Source organism: Benincasa hispida, chromosome 11 (assembly GCF_009727055.1).
Source record: "Benincasa hispida cultivar B227 chromosome 11, ASM972705v1, whole genome shotgun sequence".
Lineage (NCBI taxonomy): Eukaryota > Viridiplantae > Streptophyta > Magnoliopsida > Cucurbitales > Cucurbitaceae > Benincasa > Benincasa hispida.
In genome coordinates, this window is record NC_052359.1 from 57,651,975 (window position 1) to 57,675,758 (window position 23,784).

The 23,784-nt window shown below is 35.8% G+C and overlaps 2 protein-coding genes across 4 annotated transcripts; both read left to right on the forward strand.

The window, feature by feature from the left end:
• Positions 1 to 3,987: 3,987 nt before the first annotated feature.
• Positions 3,988 to 12,745, forward strand: LOC120090368. 3 transcript variants are annotated; one of them, XM_039047981.1, is made up of 20 exons: positions 3,988 to 5,095; positions 5,215 to 5,292; positions 5,398 to 5,599; positions 5,683 to 5,806; positions 6,391 to 6,480; positions 6,712 to 6,810; positions 8,806 to 8,898; positions 9,042 to 9,141; positions 9,226 to 9,285; positions 9,364 to 9,416; positions 9,501 to 9,667; positions 9,938 to 10,148; positions 10,278 to 10,335; positions 10,468 to 10,524; positions 10,647 to 10,889; positions 11,305 to 11,369; positions 11,487 to 11,543; positions 11,624 to 11,717; positions 12,027 to 12,167; positions 12,273 to 12,745. In XM_039047981.1, exons 1-20 carry the CDS (start codon positions 4,364 to 4,366, stop codon positions 12,375 to 12,377), a joined length of 2,829 nt encoding a protein of 942 aa, XP_038903909.1. In that variant the 5' UTR covers positions 3,988 to 4,363; the 3' UTR covers positions 12,378 to 12,745. The 3 variants fall into 3 exon arrangements, with proteins under 3 accessions (XP_038903909.1, XP_038903911.1, XP_038903910.1); XM_039047982.1 differs by having other exon boundaries at positions 3,989 to 5,095; positions 9,042 to 9,123; XM_039047983.1 differs by lacking the exon at positions 6,712 to 6,810.
• A 1,222-nt stretch (positions 12,746 to 13,967) lies between these two features.
• LOC120091766 (putative pectinesterase 14) lies at positions 13,968 to 16,616 on the forward strand. The gene is made up of 5 exons (XM_039049888.1): positions 13,968 to 14,422; positions 15,325 to 15,496; positions 15,659 to 15,865; positions 15,947 to 16,200; positions 16,303 to 16,616. Exons 1-5 carry the CDS (start codon positions 14,001 to 14,003, stop codon positions 16,475 to 16,477), a joined length of 1,230 nt encoding a protein of 409 aa, XP_038905816.1. The 5' UTR covers positions 13,968 to 14,000; the 3' UTR covers positions 16,478 to 16,616.
• Positions 16,617 to 23,784: the final 7,168 nt, after the last annotated feature.

A 23,784-nucleotide genomic window follows, 5' to 3' on the forward strand; every position in this document is an offset into this window, starting at 1 on the left:
GAAGTCTTCCCTTTCCCCTTACCCTTTTTTATCGGAACACTCTTGTTCTTAGAAAAAGAAGGGCCAAACTTTGTCCTAAAGGACAATCCTCTATAGACTTTATTCATGGTGGCAACATTTACCTCTATTTTCTGTCTCTTAAATTTTAAGAGGGATTGATAAGCTGAAGCTCATTGAGAAGAGTAGTCAAGTTATATTTTATCTTGTTCATCATTGCGTCTATGCGGAACTGTAAGAAGCTCTTCGAAAGAGATTCCAAAATAATAATAACTTGACTCTTCTCATCAATGACAACTTCGTTTACTTCTACCATGTTGAAATGGATAATCATGTCCAGGACATGTTCTCTAACAGAGGTCCTTTCTTTCATACGACAGTTATAAGCATACTTGATGACATCATGTTTAAAAGAAATAAACGACTGTCCAAACATCCCCTACAGAGATTCCATAATATCTTTATCGATACGCATACCATCGTGTTTCTTAGCACTTATCCATTTGTGCTGGCAAGAATATAGACTCTGGCCTATTCATTTGCCCTTATCCATTTGTCATATGCATCTCGAATAGCTTCGTTTGCATTTTAGCTAGGGTTTGAAGGATACTCCTCCATTAAAATGAACCTAAGATGAACCTAAGATCATTGATTATCAATATTGTATTCAAGTTTGATTTCCACATAACATAATTGTCCCCATTAAATTTCTTGAAAGCAAATAATTGTACTAATGAACTAGTCATGCTGAAAATATAAACAAATTCTATTAGTGAATTGCTATTAATATTTTTAATATTATCCAATTATCGCTAGCAAAAATAATAATGTACCAATCATTATTTTTATTGCAACGATATTTCAGAGGTTTGGTGCAACATCCACCGTGGGGTAGTGCGCTACTCCTCCTTTGAATTGAAACAATCTCAGCTAATCATTATTACTAGAGTAATTCATACTCCAATAGATCTTTTAACTATCATTTCTTTGTTCTAGAATATACTAATACTTAGTAATTCTCATAAGTGTATGTCGCCATTACTAGACCCCAAAGATCGGCCCTAACAATGTTACCGAATTGGAGAGTCAAAGTTGGGAATCAGCCTAAAAGACCCTATCCATTTCTAGAGTTTGAGTTGTTCTGAATCCCATGTTACAACCCTCTAAAGGGATAGTCGCCGAAAAGACGACTAACTAAAGCCGCCTAAAAACGACAACATGCACAACATGGGAATCTCACCATCCAACCTAATAAAGGAGACCGTAGGATAGTTGACACACTTCTTTCTCCCACTTACTATGAACAACTTCCCCTATTCACATTGTTATTGACCCATGCAAACACTCTTCAAAGGGAGGTCACTCCCAGGGCGACACAAGCCAAGCATGGATCTCACGGTGTGAACTCTTAGATACATGAGAGCTAAAATAATATATTGTATAATTATTAGTGTCCTATTGAAATGTTCTAGATGGTTGGGTATACTTTTACTTAGGCATATATTTTGGCTAATTAAACATACCTTAAGTCTAGGTGATTTTTTTTTAGTATAACGTTTATATTAGTTTAAACCTACGATGTCTAGGTGATAAACCTTTCAAAACCTCATATCGCTCATGCATGCTCATAAAACTGGGTTAACCTAACTCATACGCTGGCTCGATCCCCAGGTAGCCGGTGTTCCATAAATCGTCAACTTAAATACCTCAAATCTTAGATAGGATATCACCGGGTGAGTTATTCTTGTTACCACTAATTTACAAGATATGAACCTATTTTAACTAAATAGGATTGCTTGGATTCCGTTAACCCTAAGTGAGCATGCTTTTTTCTTTGTTATAGATTTTAAAGTCAATCTCCTTTTATAACATTTACAACATAGACAATAAACCTATACCATGCATCTAACATGTTTTATAGAACAATTATATAAACATCTATTCCATGCAATAATATAACAACTTATATCATAATTCATGGAATCCTAAACATGCATATTATACATTATAACACTTACAATATACCTTAAATGCATGTTACATGCTTTATTCTATGGTGGGATTTCAAATCTATATGGCATACAATATGAACACAACAAATAAATTATTTAATCCATACGTTCACAATGCATAATTAAATAAACCACACTAAAATGGACCTTTTTGGCATTCTAAGCAAGATAAAAACTAAATTATTACAATAACAAATTAACAAACAGCCTCGAACTGCCTCCAAACACTTCGAACCGACTCGAACCGCTTAAAAACCACCTGAACTGGCCTTCACAGCAGCAATGCATAGGCTTGTGATTCTCTCTCCTCCATGCACAGGCTTAGGGCTTCATGCCCATTAATGTTTCTTTTTTAAAAAGAAAAATCATTGACTCATCCACCTCCCCTTTCTTCCTCCTCCCTCCCTTTTCTCCTTCCGGCGATTTCACACCCCTCTATTGCCGCCGTTCATCCATTAGATTTGACCGACCACCACTGTCGTCATTCACCAGTCCGCTGTTTGCTCGTCGGATTTGATCGCCGTCGCCGACCATAGTTCGCCAATCTGTCGCGTGCCATTCGTCCTTATTCATCAGTTATTCGCCTGTCAGAATTGGGCTTTCATCCTTGTTCATCAACTATTTTCCATTGTCATTGACTTCTAGTTGCCAAGGTAAGCCACTAGTCGTCTTCTTGTTGATTCTCTCTCCCATTCGTGGTTTGCTCCCTTCGTTTGTGTCGTGCACCAAGATCCAACCACCTATACAGATCCATGAAGACCATGGCTGAAGAAGAATAAAAGATGAAGATTGAGGGTTATGTGTTATAAACCCCATATGAAGATGGAGAGATGAATATGGACTTTGTTCGTGCTGCCTATACAGATCTGCCGCACCAAGACCGAGGAGAACGTTTCTTTTTTCTTTTTAAACCCTAAATATATATGTTATAAACCCCCAAGGGAATATACGTTCCTTTACTTGATACATGTGAATTATATACTGTGATTTATGTTGAATATTAAGTCAATGTGTGATTTATATATTGTGCGATAACTGATAAAGATATTTGATTAAACAATATATACTCTCAAATTTGTATATTGTAATATCTACTGATCTTAATTTTGTATATATTCCAAGGTATATTGACAATGTCTCAAGGTATTTGTTAGAATATAAAAATTAATTGAGAGTTTTTTTTTCTTTTATTTAGATTTTATGTGTATTGTGATATAAACAAATTTTGACTTATTGGATTTCTGATTATTTAAATGGATATATATATTGTAAATGAAATTTATGATATATACGCGATTTATGTCGAACATTAAGCCAATATTATTTATATATTGTGGTATATCTCATATATTAGATTATACAGTGATTTATGTTAAACATTGAATCAATCTTTAATTTATGTACTGTGATTATTTCATACATTTGTTAGAATATTTTCAAATACCTAACAGAATATTTTGAGGTATATTTTAAGTAACCATGAAACTGAAAAAAAAGGTGAAACCAACGAAAATAAAAAATAAAATTTCACTAAATGCATTTTCTCTCTCTAATTAAATTAAATAAAGGAAAAATATTAACAGATAAATGCATTTTCTCTCTTTATTTAAAAATATGAAAAAATCGTATTAAACACATATTCTCTCCATAATAAATGCAATTTCTCTTTCCATCATTAAGAAAGTTTTGAGAATAGGAAAATATATATAAAATTAGAAATAAAAATAATAAAAAATGATAAATTTATCCAAAAATAATACTGAAATCTTTTTTTTTTTAGAAAAATTCAAATTTAAAGATTTTTGAAATATATAGCCTTAGGAGAGGATGTTTTATGTGCAAATCTAAAAATAATAATAATAACCCAAATGGACATACTGGGCCGGCTCAAGAGATATGATGGTCCTATTTCGGCCCGTGGTTGTGACGACGACGTATTAATCCATATTTCATTTTCTTCGGTTCGAGTCTGTAATTCCGTTCCGTAAAATAGCGAAATTTGAGAATGCTGCCCCATCTGCCCGTCTCTGTACAGGCCTGCCTCCATCTTTATCCTTCTCCATTGTTTCACTCTCAACTCTCACTGCCCTTTACCTTCCAATTCCACAAGATGCTTCTTGATGCTGCATCTTCTTCCTCTTTCTCCCTTCACTTTCTGTTAAAAACCTCTTCAAAACCCTAACTTCAATTTGTTCCGATCTCTCTCTCTGTTTCTCCATGTCTCCTCACGGCGATACTTGCGATCCACTGCTACATTCGTTGTTCCGTAGTTCTCTTTTCAAATTCTAGAAGTTCGAGGTTCGTATTCTTTCTGTTTGTAGATTTCTAGTTTCGAGGACAGATTATTATTAGGTATGAAGCGGGAGTTGGCTTTTGCTTTGGAAGTTCAATCTCAGCTTGAGGGGACTCTTGGTCATACTCGTAGTGAGACTCTAGCTGAGGCGAGGTCGGGTAGTAATTATTTAGATGAGGCTGCCCGGAGTGGTGGCTGCAAGAGATTTAAAGGCTCTGTTGTGAATGGTCTGATTGTATATACTAGAGGAAGGAAGTCTCAGATCAATGTGTACAGCGGGTTGTCGGAGAATGATAATAGGAAGAAATGTGATAGTACGGTGGAACTGGAAATTCTTGGAAGCTTTGCAGCAGGGGAAAGTTGTAGAACTGAGGAGGTTCAAATTCAAACGACGAGTTCTGTTTGTAAGAAAGAGTCCGATGGGGTACTGGAAAATTCTGCACATAAGGAAGAAGGGGCCGAGGGGAGTCCCGTAGTTATTGCAAAGGCCATAAACGTTGAGGGGAATTTTCCTGGGTGGGGAATTAAGCGCTTTACACGCTCCTCATTAAGACCGAAGGTTGAGCCCATGGAAGTCACCCCAATTGCAATAAGCTCAGTTAAAGAGGAAGTTATTTCAGATGTCGGCGGGGAAACAAGTGAAACAGTCAACTCACTGTCAACTCCGAAGAATAAGTTGGAATTGAAAATGTCGAAAAAGATTGCATTGAATAAGAAGCCAATGACTGTGAGGGAGCTGTTTGATACTGGTTTGCTTGAGGGGGTACCTGTCATTTACATGGGTGTAAAAAAGGTTATTGCTATTTGCTCATTCAAATTCTCGAATTCTAACTATTTAATTCTCAGTATGTTAATTCATTTGGAATTGGGTTTGTGATGTGTATCTTGGAACTGACTTCATTTTGATCTCAGGCATATGACTTTGGTCTGCGCGGTACAATTAAAGATGGTGGGATTTTGTGTACATGCTCCTCCTGCAACGGATGCAGAGTCTGTAATCTCTTTGATCTTAACATGGGAATTCATGAAGTGATTTTTGCTAGTTATTTCTTTCTCCCCACTTGCGTTCCTTTAATTTCTTTTTCTTCAACCTAGGTCATTCCTCCTTCACAATTTGAGATCCACGCTTGTAAACAATATAAACGAGCAGCACAGTATATATGTCTTGAGAATGGGAAGAGCCTGCTCGACTTGTTGAGAGCATGTAAGGGAAGTAGGCAGACACTTGAGGCCACTATACAAAGTCTGATTAGCTCTTCTCCAGAAGGAAAAAATTTTACGTGTAGAGAGTGTAAAGGTGAAATTCTGGGTTTCTATTATTTGTTGCAATTAGCCATACGTCATGATAATCTGATAATTAGTGAGTTTAACTATTTCTAGGATGCTTTCCTTCATCTGTTGGACAAGTGGGACCTTTATGCCCCTCGTGCGAGGAATCAAAGCGATCTAAGTGTACGCTGGCACTGCCACCTCCTCCCACTTCCGCAATTGATAAGAGATTGAGGTACGGTATATACTTCTTTCAGCTTTGTGTTGTCTCCCTGTTTCTGGAATAAGATTTTGTCTTTAATTTGATTGTATTATCATGGGTTCTTGTCGATTCATCATTTCGTTTTGCTCCTTTTCCTATAACCCAAATGCTTCTTTCATGTTATGGCTTCTGGAAAATTAAGTTAGAATTTTGTGTTCTTCCTTGGTATACAATTTACATATGACAACGTATCCAGTAATATCCAGTAATATAATTATTTAAAATTCTCCACGACAGCTAGTACACGAACTGCTTATGAAAGTGATATCTTTTGCAAGTTTGGGACACGCAGAACTCCATCAGATAGTGAAACTTTGAAGTTTTTAAATTGGGTCGTGTAGCGCTTCTAAATAGTGGGATTACGTTATGCATGTAACATTGATGCACTCTCTTCAACAGTGTAATTTTCTGGGACGCCATTTATTATGTTGAAAAATGTGGATTCTGTACATTTATTATGATTTAGGACATGAATACACTAATAGGTGGTCTTGATTTTTTTTTTCCCCCATCAGTATAATATTTAAGATGTATTTTAAGTTAGTTCTGTTTTTCAGGTCGACAGAACCAACCACATCAAAATCATCTGGAAGTGCTCCAGTACCTATCTCTTCACGATATAAACGCAAATGGGTAACAAAAGCAAAGTGAGTATTATTCTCTCTCTGTGTTATTTTTCCCTAATAATATACTACTGGCTATACTTCATTTTCATTTTTATTTTCATTCCACTTCCTTTCCATTCTTCCCTGTCACATTTGGGGATTGAAGAATAAAATTTGAAATTCATGGCATTAAGTTAACAGTATGCTGCTTTTTTTTCCCTAAAATTTTCAACTCTAATGCCTTCCAAGTTCAATCATTGGCATAACTTTCAGGTCAAAATCGTTCGAATACATTCCCATCTCAAGGTCCCCCAAAACTGCACCAATGCATATTCCTTCAAATAATAAGAGTGTATTGAAGAAGAGAAAGAAGTCAGTATGGTTTATCTCTAGATTACTGTTTTTACCCACAATGCTTTTTGAGAAGACTTTTATTTTTCTTAATATCTTTAACTTTATCTCTCTTATGCGGTGGCTTGTACTTGTACGTGAAATGGAAAATTAATGTTATTGAGATTTCATATTTTCTAGTTTAGTTGCTTATTTTTACCTTGTAGATTAGTTTAGTTTAATACTTTTATTAATTTGTCAATTAGCATTTTATTATTATTATTTATTTATTTATTTTTAAAAATTTAATTTTCTTCTACGGTTAAAAAACCAAATTTAAGTTGCATTTAGAAGGTCTGAACGTGAATGAATTGAGGGATTTTAGGTAGTCTTCTCTCATTTTGAAAACTTCTCCTTGTTCCCATAGATTTGGCTTAATCCATTTAAACACTAAAACCTACTTAATCCATATCCTTGGTTGTACCTGGGGAGGTATGGTGGCCATGTATGCCAATTGGAGTTGAATAATCGGAGGTGTAGTGCACATCACAATTTCCCTTCACTTCCCCACCTCCTTTGGTCCTTATTTGACGCCAATACCATGCCACCAATTCTTTCTAAACAACGATGACCCAAATCAAATGGTGACTTGGAAGCAAGTGTGAAGGAGCATAGTGGCGACCGTAGAGGGAGGAAAAGGAAGAAAAGTCGGTGGTTACTTGAACAATGAGAACTATTCCATCCTCATTTTCTTTTCCTGGCACAGCACATTTACCTTTCCCTTTGGCAGTAAAGCAAGAGTTCTTCATCTGCTAAACGTAAAACCTTAGTTGTAATGGACAAAAAGCTAGAGAAGACAAAAAAAAAAAAAAAAAAAAAAAAAAAAAAAAAAAAAAAAAAAAAAAGAAAGAAAGAAAGAAAGAAAGAAAGAAAACAAAGAAAAAGAAAAGAAAAGAAAAGAAAAGAAAGAAAGAAAAAAAGAGACCCACTCACTTATTCATTCAAGATGCAGACCATCATTTACCCAAATGTACGACTTCAACCCTCATTACAATGATGCAGCTTTTTACCCAACATCTCAGTTTGAAGAAAATGAAAATTATTTTTAGGATAATCTTGGGAAGATAGTCAAGGTTGATGATGACATCTCTTGCCAAGAATTTGTGGATGATGATTAAATAGATGATCTTGATTGGAAGTAGTAACCATTCATTTGATAAGATGATACACAAGATCCTATTGAGAGATAATTACAAAAAACACCTCCGTTGATTAGTAAGGGTGTTTAAGCTATAATTACAAAAGGGGGGAGATAACTTGAACTTGCTTTAAGTGTTAGCTAATAGGGAAGTAGATTCAATAAAGTAGCCAATGCCCTTCTCATCCAAGAAAATGTGAGTGTTTTGTTCTGACCAAAGACGTCAACATAAGCACGAACATGGTTAAGCTCGAGGATCTTCTTGTCCTTTTTGAAATATTATTATTATAGGATCTGCTTTGAATCCATGAATTGGGATTATTAGCCTATTGGTTGAACTCCTGAATATTCATATGAGACAGAAACTTTCGGAATTTGGTCTCCTGTTTGTTGGATTAGTTTGGTTGATTGCTGTCGTTTCTAATATGGATTTCAGAAGAATATTGAAGACTTTTTTTAGTTGGAATTTATCTTGTCATATGCCAAATGGAATTAACTTTTATTTTTGTTGTTGTTGTTTGCTTCACCTGAACTCTAAGATGGGTTTCTTTCATGCAAATGGTATTGGAAGCAAGAATACGTGATATAATTGGTTATCTAATATGTAATAGATTAGTTTAGTTAACTTATTAGTTTTAGTTATTAGTTAATTACATTTGTAAATTTCTGATTAAACATTTAGGATAGATTGAATATTAATAAGTGGAGGTTTTGTGTTTGGAAGTTTTCTCTTGTTTGTTGTGGTTGGGTGTAATCCATTTAATTCCAGCGAAAACTGCTGCATTATTTTCTTGTCAAATGTTTTATCTTTTTAATGCCTTTTTTATTTTAAATTGCAGGTCACTGAAGCCAGCCTCAATGTTAAAATCCCCCCAAAGTGCTTCAAAGTGTAGTTCTTCATTAGCAAAAAATCAATGGAAGATTACAACGAAGTTAGTGATTTTTAAATCATTTGTTGATTTTTAGTTCTTAGTGGCCCAAATTTCCATCTGTTTCCATATTATGGAAGCAAATACCTCTCATAGTCTTGATAATTATTTTGATTACTTTATCTTTGAATACTTCTATTCTTAAGAGATCAGAGGTTGCATAAGTTGGTTTTTGAGGAAGACGGATTGCCTGATGGGACTGAAGTAGCTTATTTCGCCAGGGGTCAGGTAGTTAAGACAGATCATGTATGCTTATCTGTGTAACTAATCAAGTCTTACTTCAGTTTATTAACGTGTATAGTGATTTATTTCTTCTCTCTTTACATACAGAAATTGCTCCAGGGTTATAAGAAGGGATCTGGAATTTTATGTTGCTGCTGCAATTGTGTGGTAAGCCCTTTTAAATGCTTGTACATCCAGATTCTTGAGTGCTACTGCAAACACTTTCTTTTTACGTTCCATGTGCAGGTTAGTCCTTCACAATTCGAAGTTCATGCTGGTTGGTCTTCCCGAAAGAAACCGTGAGCATATTTTCCTTTAGTTTTATGGCAGCTCAAACTAATAATTCCAAGCTTTTCAATGTCTCATGGGTTTTTATTTGGCAGTTATGCATACATTTACACGTCAAATGGGGTTTCTCTGCATGAATTGGCAATCTCTCTCTCAAAAGGGCGCAAGTATTCTGCAAAGGATAATGATGACTTGTGCATAATATGTCTAGATGGTGGAAATCTTTTGCTTTGTGATGGCTGCCCAAGGGCATTCCACAAAGGTGAATCATAATATAGAGTACAGTGGTTAGACAATTTAATCTACGTTTTTCATTTTTTAATTTTTAATTTTAATTATTTAAAAATAATTAATTAACTATTTATTTTATTTGATTTTAATAACAATAACTTTTCTCCAGTTTAAACATATTTTGTGTGTGTGTGTGTGTTAAGCTCATGAGTCAAATTGGCCTCATTCTTTTTTCTGAATAGTGGATCTTGTAGTTAGCCAGATTAGAGTTTTTGATTTGCAGTTCCATTCATTTGTGCAGAATGTGCATCATTATCAAGTATTCCTCGTGGTGATTGGTATTGTAAATTTTGCCAGAATATGTTCCAAAGAGAGAAGTTTGTTGAGCATAATGTCAATGCTTTTGCAGCCGGAAGGGTACATGGAGTTGACCCTATTGAGCAGATAACTAAAAGATGCATTCGAATTGTTAGGAACATAGAAACATATCTTAGTGGATGTGTGTTATGCCGGTAATAATATTAACTTTCATTCTCTCAGATGTTCCGGCAGAAGATTTCTCATTTTTCTTTTCATTGTGCTATCTTATATGTTGCTTTTGCATTGAAGTTCGATATTTCCTTTTTCCTCTTCGTATGCAGTGGCTCTGATTTTAGCAAATCAGGTTTTGGTCCCCGCACAATTATACTTTGTGATCAGGTATCTTACCATATCGTCTTAACTTCTAGTTAAACATTCAGGTGCTGTTTTCATCGACTCAATTCCAGTTTCTTGCCCATGTTGCATTCCGTTATGCTTTTTCTTCAATTTCTTCATTTGATTTCTGGTCAGTGCGAGAAGGAATTTCATGTGGGCTGTCTAAAAGACCACAAAATGGCATTGCTTAAGGTATTAAATGAGAACACGGTCTTGCTTTTTACTCAATCCTTTGTGTGAAAATGATTTCTTTCCTTGTTCGATGCCCTTATATTTTCTGGGATAATAAAATGTAAAGACCGTTAATGAAACAGGAATTGCCAAGAGGAAAGTGGTTTTGTAGCATAGTTTGTACGAGGATACATTCTGCTCTACAGAAGCTGCTAATTCGTGGGCCAGAAAAGCTTCCAAATTCACTTTTAGATGCTGTCAATAAAAAGCTTGGAGAAAATGGTTCAGACATTCAGGCAGTTGATGTCAGTTGGAGGCTTATCAGTGGCAAAATTGCTTCACCTGAAACTCGGTTACTATTATCAGAGGCCATTGCTATCTTCCACGTAAGTTGTCTTATATATTTTCTCATTTTGATTCTTAAGTGCATTCCTTGAGCAGTAATCTGTTTTGATTAAGATACTATTTTAGATAACATTTTTGTTTTTCTCTCTCGTTATTTTATTTTTGGTTAAACTACCATTTTTGTCCTGGAAATTACTTATGTCTCATGAAAACTTATCCCAACAACAATATATGCTATGATCTACAAATACAAAAGCGCAATGCTGATGAGTCTGAGGAAGCATTGTTCAATCCATGGTAGATTCTAGATTGTCTTTGTTGTGTGTATGTGTCTATATATGTACTGATATGTGTATCATGGGAAGTCTAAAAATTTCATGCTGTGAGAATTTGTTGCCAGCATTTGAATTATGCCATAGGTGCAATATCTGATTAAAACATATCATTAATTTACAGGATCGCTTTGATCCTATAGTTGATATAGCAAGTGGACGCGATCTTATTCCAGCCATGGTGTACGGGTTAGTGACACGTCATTTCATTATGATTTTGTCTGACAGAAAGAATAGTAGCGACCATATTCAGTTTTATTAGTGGTAGTTTATATTTTTGTTCTTATCTGTCATTCTATCTCACAGAAGGAATGTAGGTGGACAAGAGTTTGGAGGCATGTATTGTGCCATATTAATTGTCAAGTAAGAATCTTGCTTATTGATGCGACCCAATACCTGTTACAAAGTATAATTACAAATTTCTAGCTTTATTTTTTGCACAGCTCATTTGTTGTATCAGCGGCAATGCTTCGAGTTTTTGGGCAAGATATTGCAGAGCTGCCACTGGTTGCAACAAGTAATGGTAACCATGGCAAGGTCTGTCTAACCAATCCAAAAAACCACCCCCCCCCCCACCCACCCCCCCCCCCCCCCCCACCCCCCCAATAATACAGTTTTTTTTTTTAAAGAATTATATTTTTTTTCACCCACGGTTTCTTATTGGAACTGCCCGTGAAAATACCTTATTCCGCGTCCTTTGATTTCTCTTTACACCTGGCTTATTCCGAGTTATTTGCAAGGCAATTTGGAATGTTTTTGACATCTTTGACTTTATACAAGAGTTTGCAATATTTTGGCCATTCTGATTTGATTCTTTCCTATGTTTCCTACGTGTAATGATGACAGGGCTACTTCCAAACATTGTTTTCGTGCATTGAGAGGCTGCTAGCGTTCCTGAAAGTCAAATGCCTTGTTCTCCCGGCTGCTGAAGAGGCCGAGTCTATTTGGACTGAAAAATTCGGTTTCAAGAGAATAAAACCAGACCAGGTATATTCTTCATATAACATAACAATATATAGCACATATTCATTACCCAAAACATGTGAATACCAGCCACAGCTAAAACAAAATTTTTGTGACGACTCACTGCAGCTCAGCAGCTATAGAAGACGTTGCTGCCAGATGGTGACATTCAAAGGCACATCCATGCTTCAGAAAACGGTTCCCTCGTGTCGGGTTGTAGGTGCTCCATTGTGACCAAGACCAACCATGGAGGGTGTGAGTGATGTTCCCTCTCCGTTCTCTCCCACCATCTCATTCTGTAGCTTTGTCTGTGTATAGCTTACAAACTTTCCCCCCCCTTTTTAGGCTGTTCAGTAAGATGAGTGTAGTAGCTAGCTAAATATATCCATTTTAGTTATATTACATCTTGAAATGTACCTTTCCCCAACCTTCTCACTGGCCCTTACCCGATAGTCAGTCTTCGTAGGTGATGGTTTTAGGCAAAGCCATTCTAAATACCCTTTCCATTCATGCTTGGTAACCCAATGCGTGCTTGTGAATATTCAAGTGCCCATATATGTTAGTATGATATGTTTATAGTTAGTTCATTTTGCTTTGTGTAATGATTTTAGAAGGAAATTTTATTATTTACAAATAGAATGATGCAAATTTTATTTATTTATTTAATATTTTAGTTTAGTTTAGGAATTAATCTAAGCAACTTTAGAAATGGTAATAGGTGTCTTTCATTTTTTGATTTGTTTAGCATATCTTGCAAATATGTTGGTTTGGTCTGTGAAATGTAAAAATCGTTGCATCACTATTTATATCGTTTATGGAATTATAATACAAGTCATAAATGTCCTAAATGGTTAGGACATTCAAATTTAACGAACCCTCCCAGTATCCAAAAAGAAAAAAACCCCCTCAACCGATCATAAATTTCTCTTGAAATGATCTTTTTGGATATTCAACGTGTTTTTTCTTGTAATTTATGAACTATTGAGGTTATAAGTGGAAAGCAAGTAATGCATAGGGACAGTAATGACAATTGGCAAGTAAATTTGGAAGGTCAAGGTAGAGATGTGTTCACAAGAGTGGGGAAGTGAGATCTAAAAATGACAAATTTTACATATATATATTATATTCATGAGTGTTCGGAGTAATTTACGCACACATTTGGGGTCAAAGAAATCCATATGATTGAATCCATGACCCTTTAGTCTTTTAGCCTTTTAATTATTCTTATTTTTTTAATTTTTATGTTCTTACTATCTAAAATGATGATTGGTACATATTTTAATCAAGCTAATAAAAGATTATTGAAAGATATTTATTCAATTTAAATTATATAATGATAATGTATGCTTATTCGTTAATCTAAAATGGATAAATTTCTAGCTATCAAAACATTGTGAGGACTCCGACTCCCACATCTACTAAAGAAGCAGTAAAAAGTGCACTATTTTGCTTTATAATTAAGACGATATTCACAAATAGTCACACTCACAACCGCCCCTATGCTTTGCCTTAAAGCATCATTAGCAATAGAGATGGAGAAAGAAGTGTAATGATACTCAAAACTTACCTTCAAAATTAAACTTGTAAAGACCATTTTTTTCTTCTTTTGCATCCTCTCTTTTTTAAAATACATTTTCATGCTTTGTTCATCAACTCTTTGATTTCAAACCTCTTTCCCTTTAAAAGTTGACATTGGCATCATCATCAGAAACCAAAATAATAATACATGGGAAATCTTTAGGTTACTTACCTGCCAAGCCAATCTTCCACTAAACTCCCATTCCCTCAAACTCAAATATATAACATCTTTACCCTTCACTTGTTCCAAATGACATAAATTTCTTCCTTCTAAGACTCATGAGGATCAAAACAAACTTCTTCTTTTGGCTCTATACTCTTGTCATTGTAGCTCTTTCCATCACCATTGCCCTGTGCTCATTCTCACTTCCGTTGACCGCCATTGTCGCCACTGTAGGTCCTCACGACGGTGCTTTTGAGCTTGGCATTTTCAGCAGTCTAGTGAAAGAGAGTGGTTTGGATGAGCTTTTATCTCTTATGACTCAATTTGTGTCCAAACACCACGATCAATGGAAGCATAAAAAGAGTTGTGATGAGAAGAAATGGAACTTTGATTTGATATCTTTGTACAATGTTTCACTTACTTTGACTGTTGATTTAAAGGGATGTGCAAATTTTAGTAGTGTGCAAAAGGCAGTGGATGCTGTTCCTGAATATGGCTCTTCAAGGACCCTTATCCTAATTGACTCTGGAATCTACAGGTCATTATTTTTCATCACACATTCAAATCTTCCAACTCTACTAATTCTTGGAAAGGGGGCAGTTAAAAATTTTTTCTTTTGAACACAAGTTTTTGGTTTTGATGTGATTTTAGTCTCTAAGCTTCTAAACCATCTTCTATTTTGGTCATGGTATTTTTTAACTCTTCTTCCCACTTTTATCAAGTTTAGTTAAAACATTATATCAGATTATAAATGACTCTCTCCCAGGCATCTAAGGATCAATAAACCGCTCCTTAAAATGAATGAAAACTAATCTTTTGCTTATGTTATCATTAACTTACTGCCTTGACTTGGTATAGCATTAGGGATGTCTTGCCCATCATGAAATGGCTGTAGCCCTAACCCGATGACAATGACTATTGCAATTTTTATTTTTTCTCATCCTTTCACCAATTAGCCTCGTAGATGCTATCTCATTGCGACATTCAAGCGTAGCCCTGTCGTGATTTTTAAAAAACATCATGATTTTTAAACAAGATGTGAAATGTCCTTGAAGTATGTAACAAGGTTGTTCTTGAAGTGGTACGTTCGAATATCGCTGTAGGAAAACACCTGTGAGGCTGACTGGCGAAAGGGTGAGAAAAAATGAAAACCGTGATAGATATTGCCATTGGAATAGGGTTACACCCATTTCATGATGGGCAAGATGCTTCTTATGTGATACCAAGTCTAAAATGGTAAGTGCGTTATGACGTAAGTAAAAGGTTAGTTTTCATTTGTTTTTAAAGAATGGGTTATTAATCATCAGGATGCTTGGGAGATGGCCATCCGTACAAAAACTCTTAATTGAAAGGTACGAGGTCCGTAACCCCTCTCTCTTTCTTCTTCTTCCTTTTTTTTTTTTTGTTTTTTATATTGAACTAAAAGAAAAATGTTGGCAGGGAGAAGGTAGTGATAGAAGCCAACAAAACAAACTTGATAATTCAAGGTCAAAGTTATCTCAACACTGCAATAGAATGGAATGACACAGCCAATTCCACAGGAGGCACCACTTACAGCTCTTCGGTCACCATCTTTGCTTCGAACTTCATTGCCTACAACATCAGCTTCAAAGTAGAAAGCATCTTCCTTTTTCTTGGTCAACTCTATTTTTAAAGCCTCTTCAACAGTGCTTTTACGTATTTAGAAAGTCAATCTAAATGGTTGGTCTTTATTACTTTTAATCTTTAATGATGATTTTTTTTTTTGTTTTTTGTTTTGTTGGTGGGGGAAAAGAACACAGCTCCTGAGGCAACTCCAGGGATTGTTGGAGGACAAGCAGTTGCACTTCGAATTGCAGGAGATGAAGCTGCTTTCTATGGATGTGGATTTTATGGAGCTCAAGACACACTTTATGATGACAAAGGGAGACATTACTTCAAAGAATGTTTCATTCAAGGATCCATCGATTTCATCTTTGGCAATGCTCGAACGCTCTACGATGTATGTAATTATCGTCTCTCTCTCTCTATATATATATAAAAGCTTAGAATGAGAATATTTGTTTGTTTTGGTAAATGGTAGGGCTGTAGGATCAAGTCAATAGCAAAAGAAGTGTTGGAGGGTGGGGTGAGTGGAGCCATCACAGCTCAAGGAAGGCAAACAAGAAATGAGGAAACTGGTTTTGCTTTCATCAATTGCACCATCAATGGCTCTGGGAAGGTGTGGCTTGGTCGTGCCTGGGGCGCTTGTGCCACCGTTGTCTTCTCTAAAACATACATGACCGACATCGTAGCTGCCGATGGATGGAATGACTGGAGAGACCCTTCGAGAGATCAGTAATACAAGAGTCAATTTGAAATGACTTTGCCTAAGAGTTCAAAAACAAATATTTTTCTTTTGACTTAATAACAAGTGTTGATGTCTGTTTTGATTATCAGGAGTGTGTTGTTTGGGGAATACGAATGCTTTGGAGATGGAGCAAATTACAGTTCGAGAGTGCCATATTCAAAGCAGCTGAATCAAGTGGAAGCTCAACCCTACTTGGATGTTTCATATGTTGATGGAAATCAATGGCTCATCAATCAACAAATCACCACTTTGTCTACCATTTAATTTCAAATAAATCCTCAACTTAGTTTTCACCACATGGTTATTTGGATACAGTATATTATAATGAGGTTTCCAAACTCTTTACACATTTATGCCTTATAGTTTCAAAACTCCTCTAAAGTTATGGGTTGGATTTTTTTCTTTTTAGTCCAAAACTGATCCTAAATTAGACATTTTTTTAGTTCTTTTTTAAAATGATTCTGTTTATAATTTTATGTTTTTTATATTTATATTTGTTCCCTTCCAAATTAGTTATGATTTTTGCATATGTTATAGAAACACTTGATTTCCTACTCAAACTTTAAAAGTAAAAATATTTTTTTTGAAAACTAAACTTATGATTTGATTTTCAGAGACTAAATAAACACAAATGTCAATGTTCAAAAATTCACTTACCCTTAAAATAGTCGTTGAGTTTTGAAATTAACAATTATTGGAAAATTTTAAATCAACTAGTCTAAACATAAAATTTAAATATATATAAATAATGGGACAAGATATTCAAACTACAATTCTTGATTGTAATTTTATATTAAATTGAGCTTTTAAACTTTCAATTGTGTACTTGATAAATACATCTGTCACACCCCTTCCGGATCATCCTTTCAATCTAGGAACAGATGGATACCACACCCTCTTGATGACATTTACCGCCTGACCTTCTTTACCCATGCCAAGATAAAATTCCACTATGCACTGGTTAAAGAAAAACAATTAGGGGGCGTTTGATGTGTGATAAAAACAGAGAGTTGAGTTGAGTTGGTAATTAAATTATCTGAAGAGTTACATTGTTTGTGTTTGGTGTGTAGAGTTGAGTTGAGATTGTAATTATTATTATCTGGTGTTGTTTTTGTAAATGAAATTGATTTTGTATTTTTTTTTTAAAATATATCGTTGAACTTTTGTTTAGTGAAATAATAATAGATCGTCGTATGTAACATTTTTTAGATCTAAGAAAAAAATGAAATAGAAGAAGAATAATTGGATCTAAAAGAACAACTATAGAAAGAAAATAAAAAAAAAAAGAGAAAGGAGGAGTTGAGAAAGAAAAGGGAAAATAAAGCCCATACAAGCCAAATGAGAAAGACGAATCAAACAACAAAAGAAGAGAGAAGATGAGAGAAGGGGAATAAATGTGAAGAGAGTATGAGAGAGAGAAATGACAAAGTTATTGAGGGAGTTGGGAGAGTAACAAAAACATGTGGGAAAACGAGTGAGAATGAGAGTGATAAAATGGTGGGTAATTAAACCCACTGTTTTATTTTTATTAGTGGTGGTCAAAGTTGGGCACAAGAAGGTGGTAGGCGGAGTATGCCGCTGAAGTTGTTTGTGTGAAGGTAATCGTTGGAGTTAGTCACTAGAGTTGTCGTTGGAGGTGGTTGGTGGAGCTCGGAGTTCTTCGTCGAAGTTGGTTGTGCGATTGTGGAAGTCAGAGTTTTTTTACCAAAGTGGTTGTCGAAATTGGTTGTCGGAGTGCTGTTGGAGGTGGTTGTCAAAGCTCGGATTTGGTCGTCGGAGTTGGCCACCCGAAGGTGGTCATCGGAGTACGTCGCCAGAGTGTGATAGCGATAATCTCCAACGGAGACCGATGGGTGGAACCATTAAAAACATTGGAGGAGAGAGAATTAGGGAGAGTTGGGTGAGTTGGTAAAATAACCAACTCAATCCCACCAACATTTAAAGTTGGTTGTCAAACATTGAGTTGGTAAAAAATATCAACCCAACCCAACTCTCCTTGATTGTCAAACACCCCCTTACTAGATTAAGGAAAATTGAGTATCATAGCATTAGAATTACAGATGGATGCAACCCGACTTATGTACGCCCCATACAAGCACAACCCCAAACTTTAAACCTTAAACATAGCCCGACTTTGATTTTATGTACAAATTTTACATACTCCCAAGACATCATGTCGACGCAGGACTTTAAACGTACAAAATGGAATAAGTCTAATGATGATGTGGCAGACTTCGACTTCTTAAGGCATCTGGAACTCTTCTGCTACTTGGGGTGGGAGGGGAGGAAAAATAAGAGAAAATGATGAGCTAAAAGCCCAGTAAATGATAATTTATAAAACAGATTTTATAAATCTATAATAAGGTTTAATCATTTTCAACGCATGCTACGAAACTTTGTAAAGAATGTATTTCAATGCGCATGGTCCATTCCATTTCATTAAATGCAAAGTTCAAAATCAGATTCCATAATATCATCATAAGCTAATAAAACTCATCACCAAAACCTGTACTCGAATATCTTTGGGTGGACCAATTTAACACATCTAACATGCTGGTGTAGACAACTCAATGCACTCAGCAAACATTTTGTCATACGTGCACGTAGTGCCATATTCCACTTCACCGCAGGCTCGGAAAAGTTTTTGGACCCCTTTTCGCCTCGACAATCCTTTGATCATCTAGGTGGTGCTATGGAAACACATTCACAATATATAGGTAACTCAGTAGTACGAGATTCAATGGTTTGAAACCTCTTTCATACCAACCATGCATTTAATGGTTATAAACCACACATTTAATCTATTTTAAAAAAATCAACATTCTTTCCAAATTATGCATTCAACCTTTTGAAAAAGGTAGTTAAATCATTTTCAATCAATCATATTTACAAGCACATCACCATTCAAAACAGTACATTTACAAATTTGAATCAATCGAACACTTAACATTTTAAAAGGATATTTCAACGCAACAAAATATAATTTTTACTTTTAAGAAAGAATCACTCACAAATTGAATGACCAAAGAGTAGCTATCAATGCACAAGAAGTGGTTGGGATCTATGCGTCGAGTAATTGGCCATGGGACGCGTGCAAGATAAACCTATGCAACCGACACTATGATGCGTCCAACAGACAGTACAAAGCTTATGGAAATGTGCTCTTGCACCAAACACCGATGTGTTCAATGCAGGTTGTGTTCAGCTTGACAATGCACCCAACGTCTCACTTAGCCAACTCCAACCAAACTTGTGTGTGGCTACACAAAGCCAAAAACGTATTGAAAAGCTAGAATCTCCCTTGTTCAATGCCAACGACCTCAAAGCCCACATCCTTCTTTCGATTTCAATCGCCAAAGAAACCTGGATCACAATTAACAATGCACTTGCATCTTTCCATAAACCACCATAGTTTCTCTCTAGTGAGTAATCAATCTAAAATACCTGTAAAAAAAAAAAAAAAACCAATATAGAGAGTGTAGAAGAAGAACTTATCTGTTAGTTTTTTTCTCTGTTGTTTGTTGTAACCACCAACTCACCTTGAGCTTGCTTCTTTGTAAATAAAAACCTACATATAAAAGAGAAGAAAATAAGAGTGAGAAAGGTGTGAGTTCATTCTGTAAATTTAAAAAGAAAAGCAATAAAGTGATACCCTCCCTTTTTGCACAGTGGGCGTAGGCTTCTGGCCAAATCACTTAATCTCCTTGTGTTCCTTCTTCCTCTTTGGCTATCTTCTTGTTCATCCTTGCATTTTCTACTCGATTTTACTTACATGCAGGTGAATCTCTGTGGATTGAAGCTCAAGTACCTCATCCCTTCTTCAGAAACTCTAAAGAATAAAGAAGAACAAGGAAGAAATGATCTCTATCTCGTAAACCCTTCAAACCTCTCTCTGATTTTCCCACTCAGATTGATTGACAATCTAAAAAAAGTATTATGATCGAGCTGGTACGTGGTAGAAGAGAGTCATCATCAAGCTAGGAAAGATTCTGTCCTAAATCCACTAACACAGCAAGCGTGGTTGGATTTTTACTCTGAGTTGGGCTGTCTCCAAGGTTCACGCTAGGCCTGTAAAGAAGTTAAAGTTAGTCCACTGGGCTTACAAGTGGTATCAAAGCCAAGAAACAATCCAATTCTAGTCCAAGATTTGAATTCTTGCAGAGAAAGATTAGACACAATCAATCTTGAAATTTAAGAATGGCTGCAACAAGATTTGAAATTGAAAAATTTGATGGGAAAACAGATTTTAAGCTGTGGAAAGCAAAAATCAAGGCAGTATTGGGGCAACAAAAGTCACTTTTGGCCATCACAGACTAACCAAAGCTCCCTGAAACACCCATAGATGCAGAAAAAGAAACAATAGAGGTAAATGTCTATTGAACCATTGTTTTAAATATTACTGACAGTGTTCTAAGGCAAATTGTTGACCAGAAGACTGCTTATGATCTTTGGAATAAATTGAATGAAATCTATCTCAATAAGTATCTTTATAATAAAGCTTTCTTGAGGGAAAGATTCTTTACATACAGAATGGATGCTGCAAAGACTCTCACAGAAAATTTGAATGAATTTAAGAGGTTGTCATCCGAATTTAGGTCAATGGGAGACAATATTGGAGAAGAGAATGAGGCTTTTATCCTATTGAATTCACTACCGGACTCGTTTAAGGATGTTAAAATAACAATGAAGCATGGTAGAGAGAAGATTACCATAGAAGCAATCATTTCAGTAGTCAAAGTTAGAGAGCTTGAATTACAAATGAGTAAGAAAGATCAACAAGGAGGAGAATGATTGTTTTAAGTGTCATTTTTGCCATAAATTGGGACACATGAAGAAAGATTGCTACTCTTTAAAGAGAAAGTTAAACTAACAGAATAAAGGTGGGAAACAGATTGAGGCAGCTGTGGGGGAAAATTCTTTTGTGTTTTCAGATGCTTTGGCAGCTATTAATGAGTGTAGAAGTCAGAATTCCATGGAAACCCAAGATTGGGTTATAGATTCTAGTTGTTCAGTCCATATGACACCATCTAAAGGGTGGTTATGTACCTATAAGAAGTGGGATGGGGGACTAATTTACATGGGAAATAACAATACCTGTAAGTCTCTTGGTATTGGCTCTGTTTCCTTAAAATTTCAAGATGGCACAGGGAAGCTCATTAGGAGTGTGAAACATGTTCCTACCTTGAAGATGAATCTCCTATCTTTGGGGATGTCTGACTCCATTGGATTTGAATACAGAGGAGTTAGAGGCACTTTTGAGATAATTAAAGACTCAAAGGTGGTCTTAGTGACTACTAAGATAAATGGCTTGTATGTCATCAAAGATGTTCAAATGACACAATCAACCCTAATTGCATCAGATGGAGATCCCATAGAGGATGAGCTTTGGCATAAGAGGTTATCTCATATCAGTGTGAAAGAGCTGCAAGTTCTTTCAAAACAGGGAATTCTTCCTAAAGGGGTTGGGAACAGTCTGAAATTTTGTGAGCATTGCATCCTTGGAAAGGCAACTAGGTAAAGCTTTCCCAAAGGCAGCATACTACCAAGGAGATACTTGAATATATGTATTCTGACCTATGGGGTCCAGCTCACTCTCCTTCACTTAGTGGAGTAAGGTATTTCCTTTCTTTTGTTGATGATTTTTCAAGAAAAAGTTGGGTCTATTTTCTAAAAACCAAAGATGAAGTTTTTGAGAAATTTAAAGAATGGAAAACCTTGATTGAAAAAGAAACCTTTAAACACATTAAACATTTGAGAACTGACAATAGATTAGAGTTTTGTGGAGAAGAGTTTAACTTGTTTTGCAAGGAAAATGGAATTGTGAGGCACAAAACAGTGAGGTGTACACCTAAAAAATTGGAGTTGTTGAGAGACTCAATAGAAAATGCTTGAAAGAGTTAGGTGCCAGCTTTCAAATGCTCTCTTGCTTGAGAAATACTGGGCAGAAGCAGTGTCCTATACTATCTACACCCTAAATAGATGTCCACATCAATCTATTGAGCTAAAAACACCAGAAGAAAGGTGGACAGAAAAACCTCCCAAGTTGAAGCACTTGAAGATATTTGGGAGTGTAGGGTATGTGCATCAAAGCCAAGGTAAGCTGAAACCTAAGGCTCTCACGTGTATGTTTCTAGGTTTTACACCTAGAGTGAAAGGATACAGGTTGTGGCATCTTATTGAGAAGAAATGTATCAACAGTAGGGATGTAGTGTTTAGAAAAAAAAAATGAGATTTTCATGTTAACTGAACAACAACCTACATCTATGTCTAAGACTAGTAGTACAAGGTTTGAGATGGAGCCACAAAATGAACAGGAAACTTCTACCTCTCTACAGAACCTAGAATTTTAAAGTGAAGACATTGTTGAGGTTAGGAAAAATGTGTCTAATGAATAAGAAGAGATACAAGAAGTCCTATAGAACTATTCCCTAGCAAGGAACAAGATAAGAAGAGCAATTGTGCCCCCTACAAGGTACTCAGAATCTGACTATGCTAGTGTTGCTTTAAGTGTTGCCATATCATTAAGCAACAATAAACCTACAAGCTTTGAGAAAGCTACTAATAACCCTAATGCAAAGTAATGGATTGAGGCCATGAATGATGAAATGAGGTCTCTTAACCTAAATGATACCTGGAAGCTAGTACCCTTACCTAAAGGGTACAAATCTATCTCATGTAAATGGATATACAAGTTTAAAAAATAAATTCCAGGAATACAGAAATCAATATTCAAAGCAAGGCTAGTTGCAAAGGGGTTCACATAAAAGGAAGGCATAGATTATACAGAGGTGTTCTCCCCTGTTATGAAACACACATCAATTAGGCTACTCCTCTCCTTAATGGTTCAGAAGGATCTCGAGTTAGACCAATTTGATGTGAAGACAACTTTTCTACATGGTTTTTTGAATGAAACCATTTATATGAAGCAACCTCAAGGGTATGTGAAGAAAGAAGAAGAAGAGCTAGTGTGCTTACTAAACAAATCGATCTATGGGCTCAAGTAGTCACCTAGATGTTGGTATGACAGATTTGATGAGGTAATCTCTAAAATAGGATTCAAGAGAAGTTCCTATGACTGGTGTGTGTATACCAACACTAAAAGTTGTAAAGGACCAGTGTATCTACTCTTATATATAGATGACATGTTATTAGCAGAGAGCTCTAAAGAAGTGCTAAGCCAAGTCAAGACTCTTCTAAGGAAAAAGTTTAACATGAAAGACCTAGGGGAATCAAGGAGAATCCTAGGTGTTGAAATAAACAAGGACAGGAAACAAGATAAACTTTATATAAGTCAAGTTGATTACTGTAACAAAGTGCTGCAAATGTTTAAAATTAGTAGTGCCAAGCCAGTCATCACCCCTCTTGCACCTCGTTTTAAACTTTCAGCTACTAATAGTCCTAAAAGTACAGATGAGGATCACATCAACTTTATGAAGACAGTACCTTACTCCCAAGCAGTGGGATCCTTGATGTATCTGATGACATCTACAAGGTTGGATTTGTCCTATACTACAAGTTTGGTCAGTAGGTATATGTCTAATCCTGGAAAACGCCATTGGGAAGCTATCAAG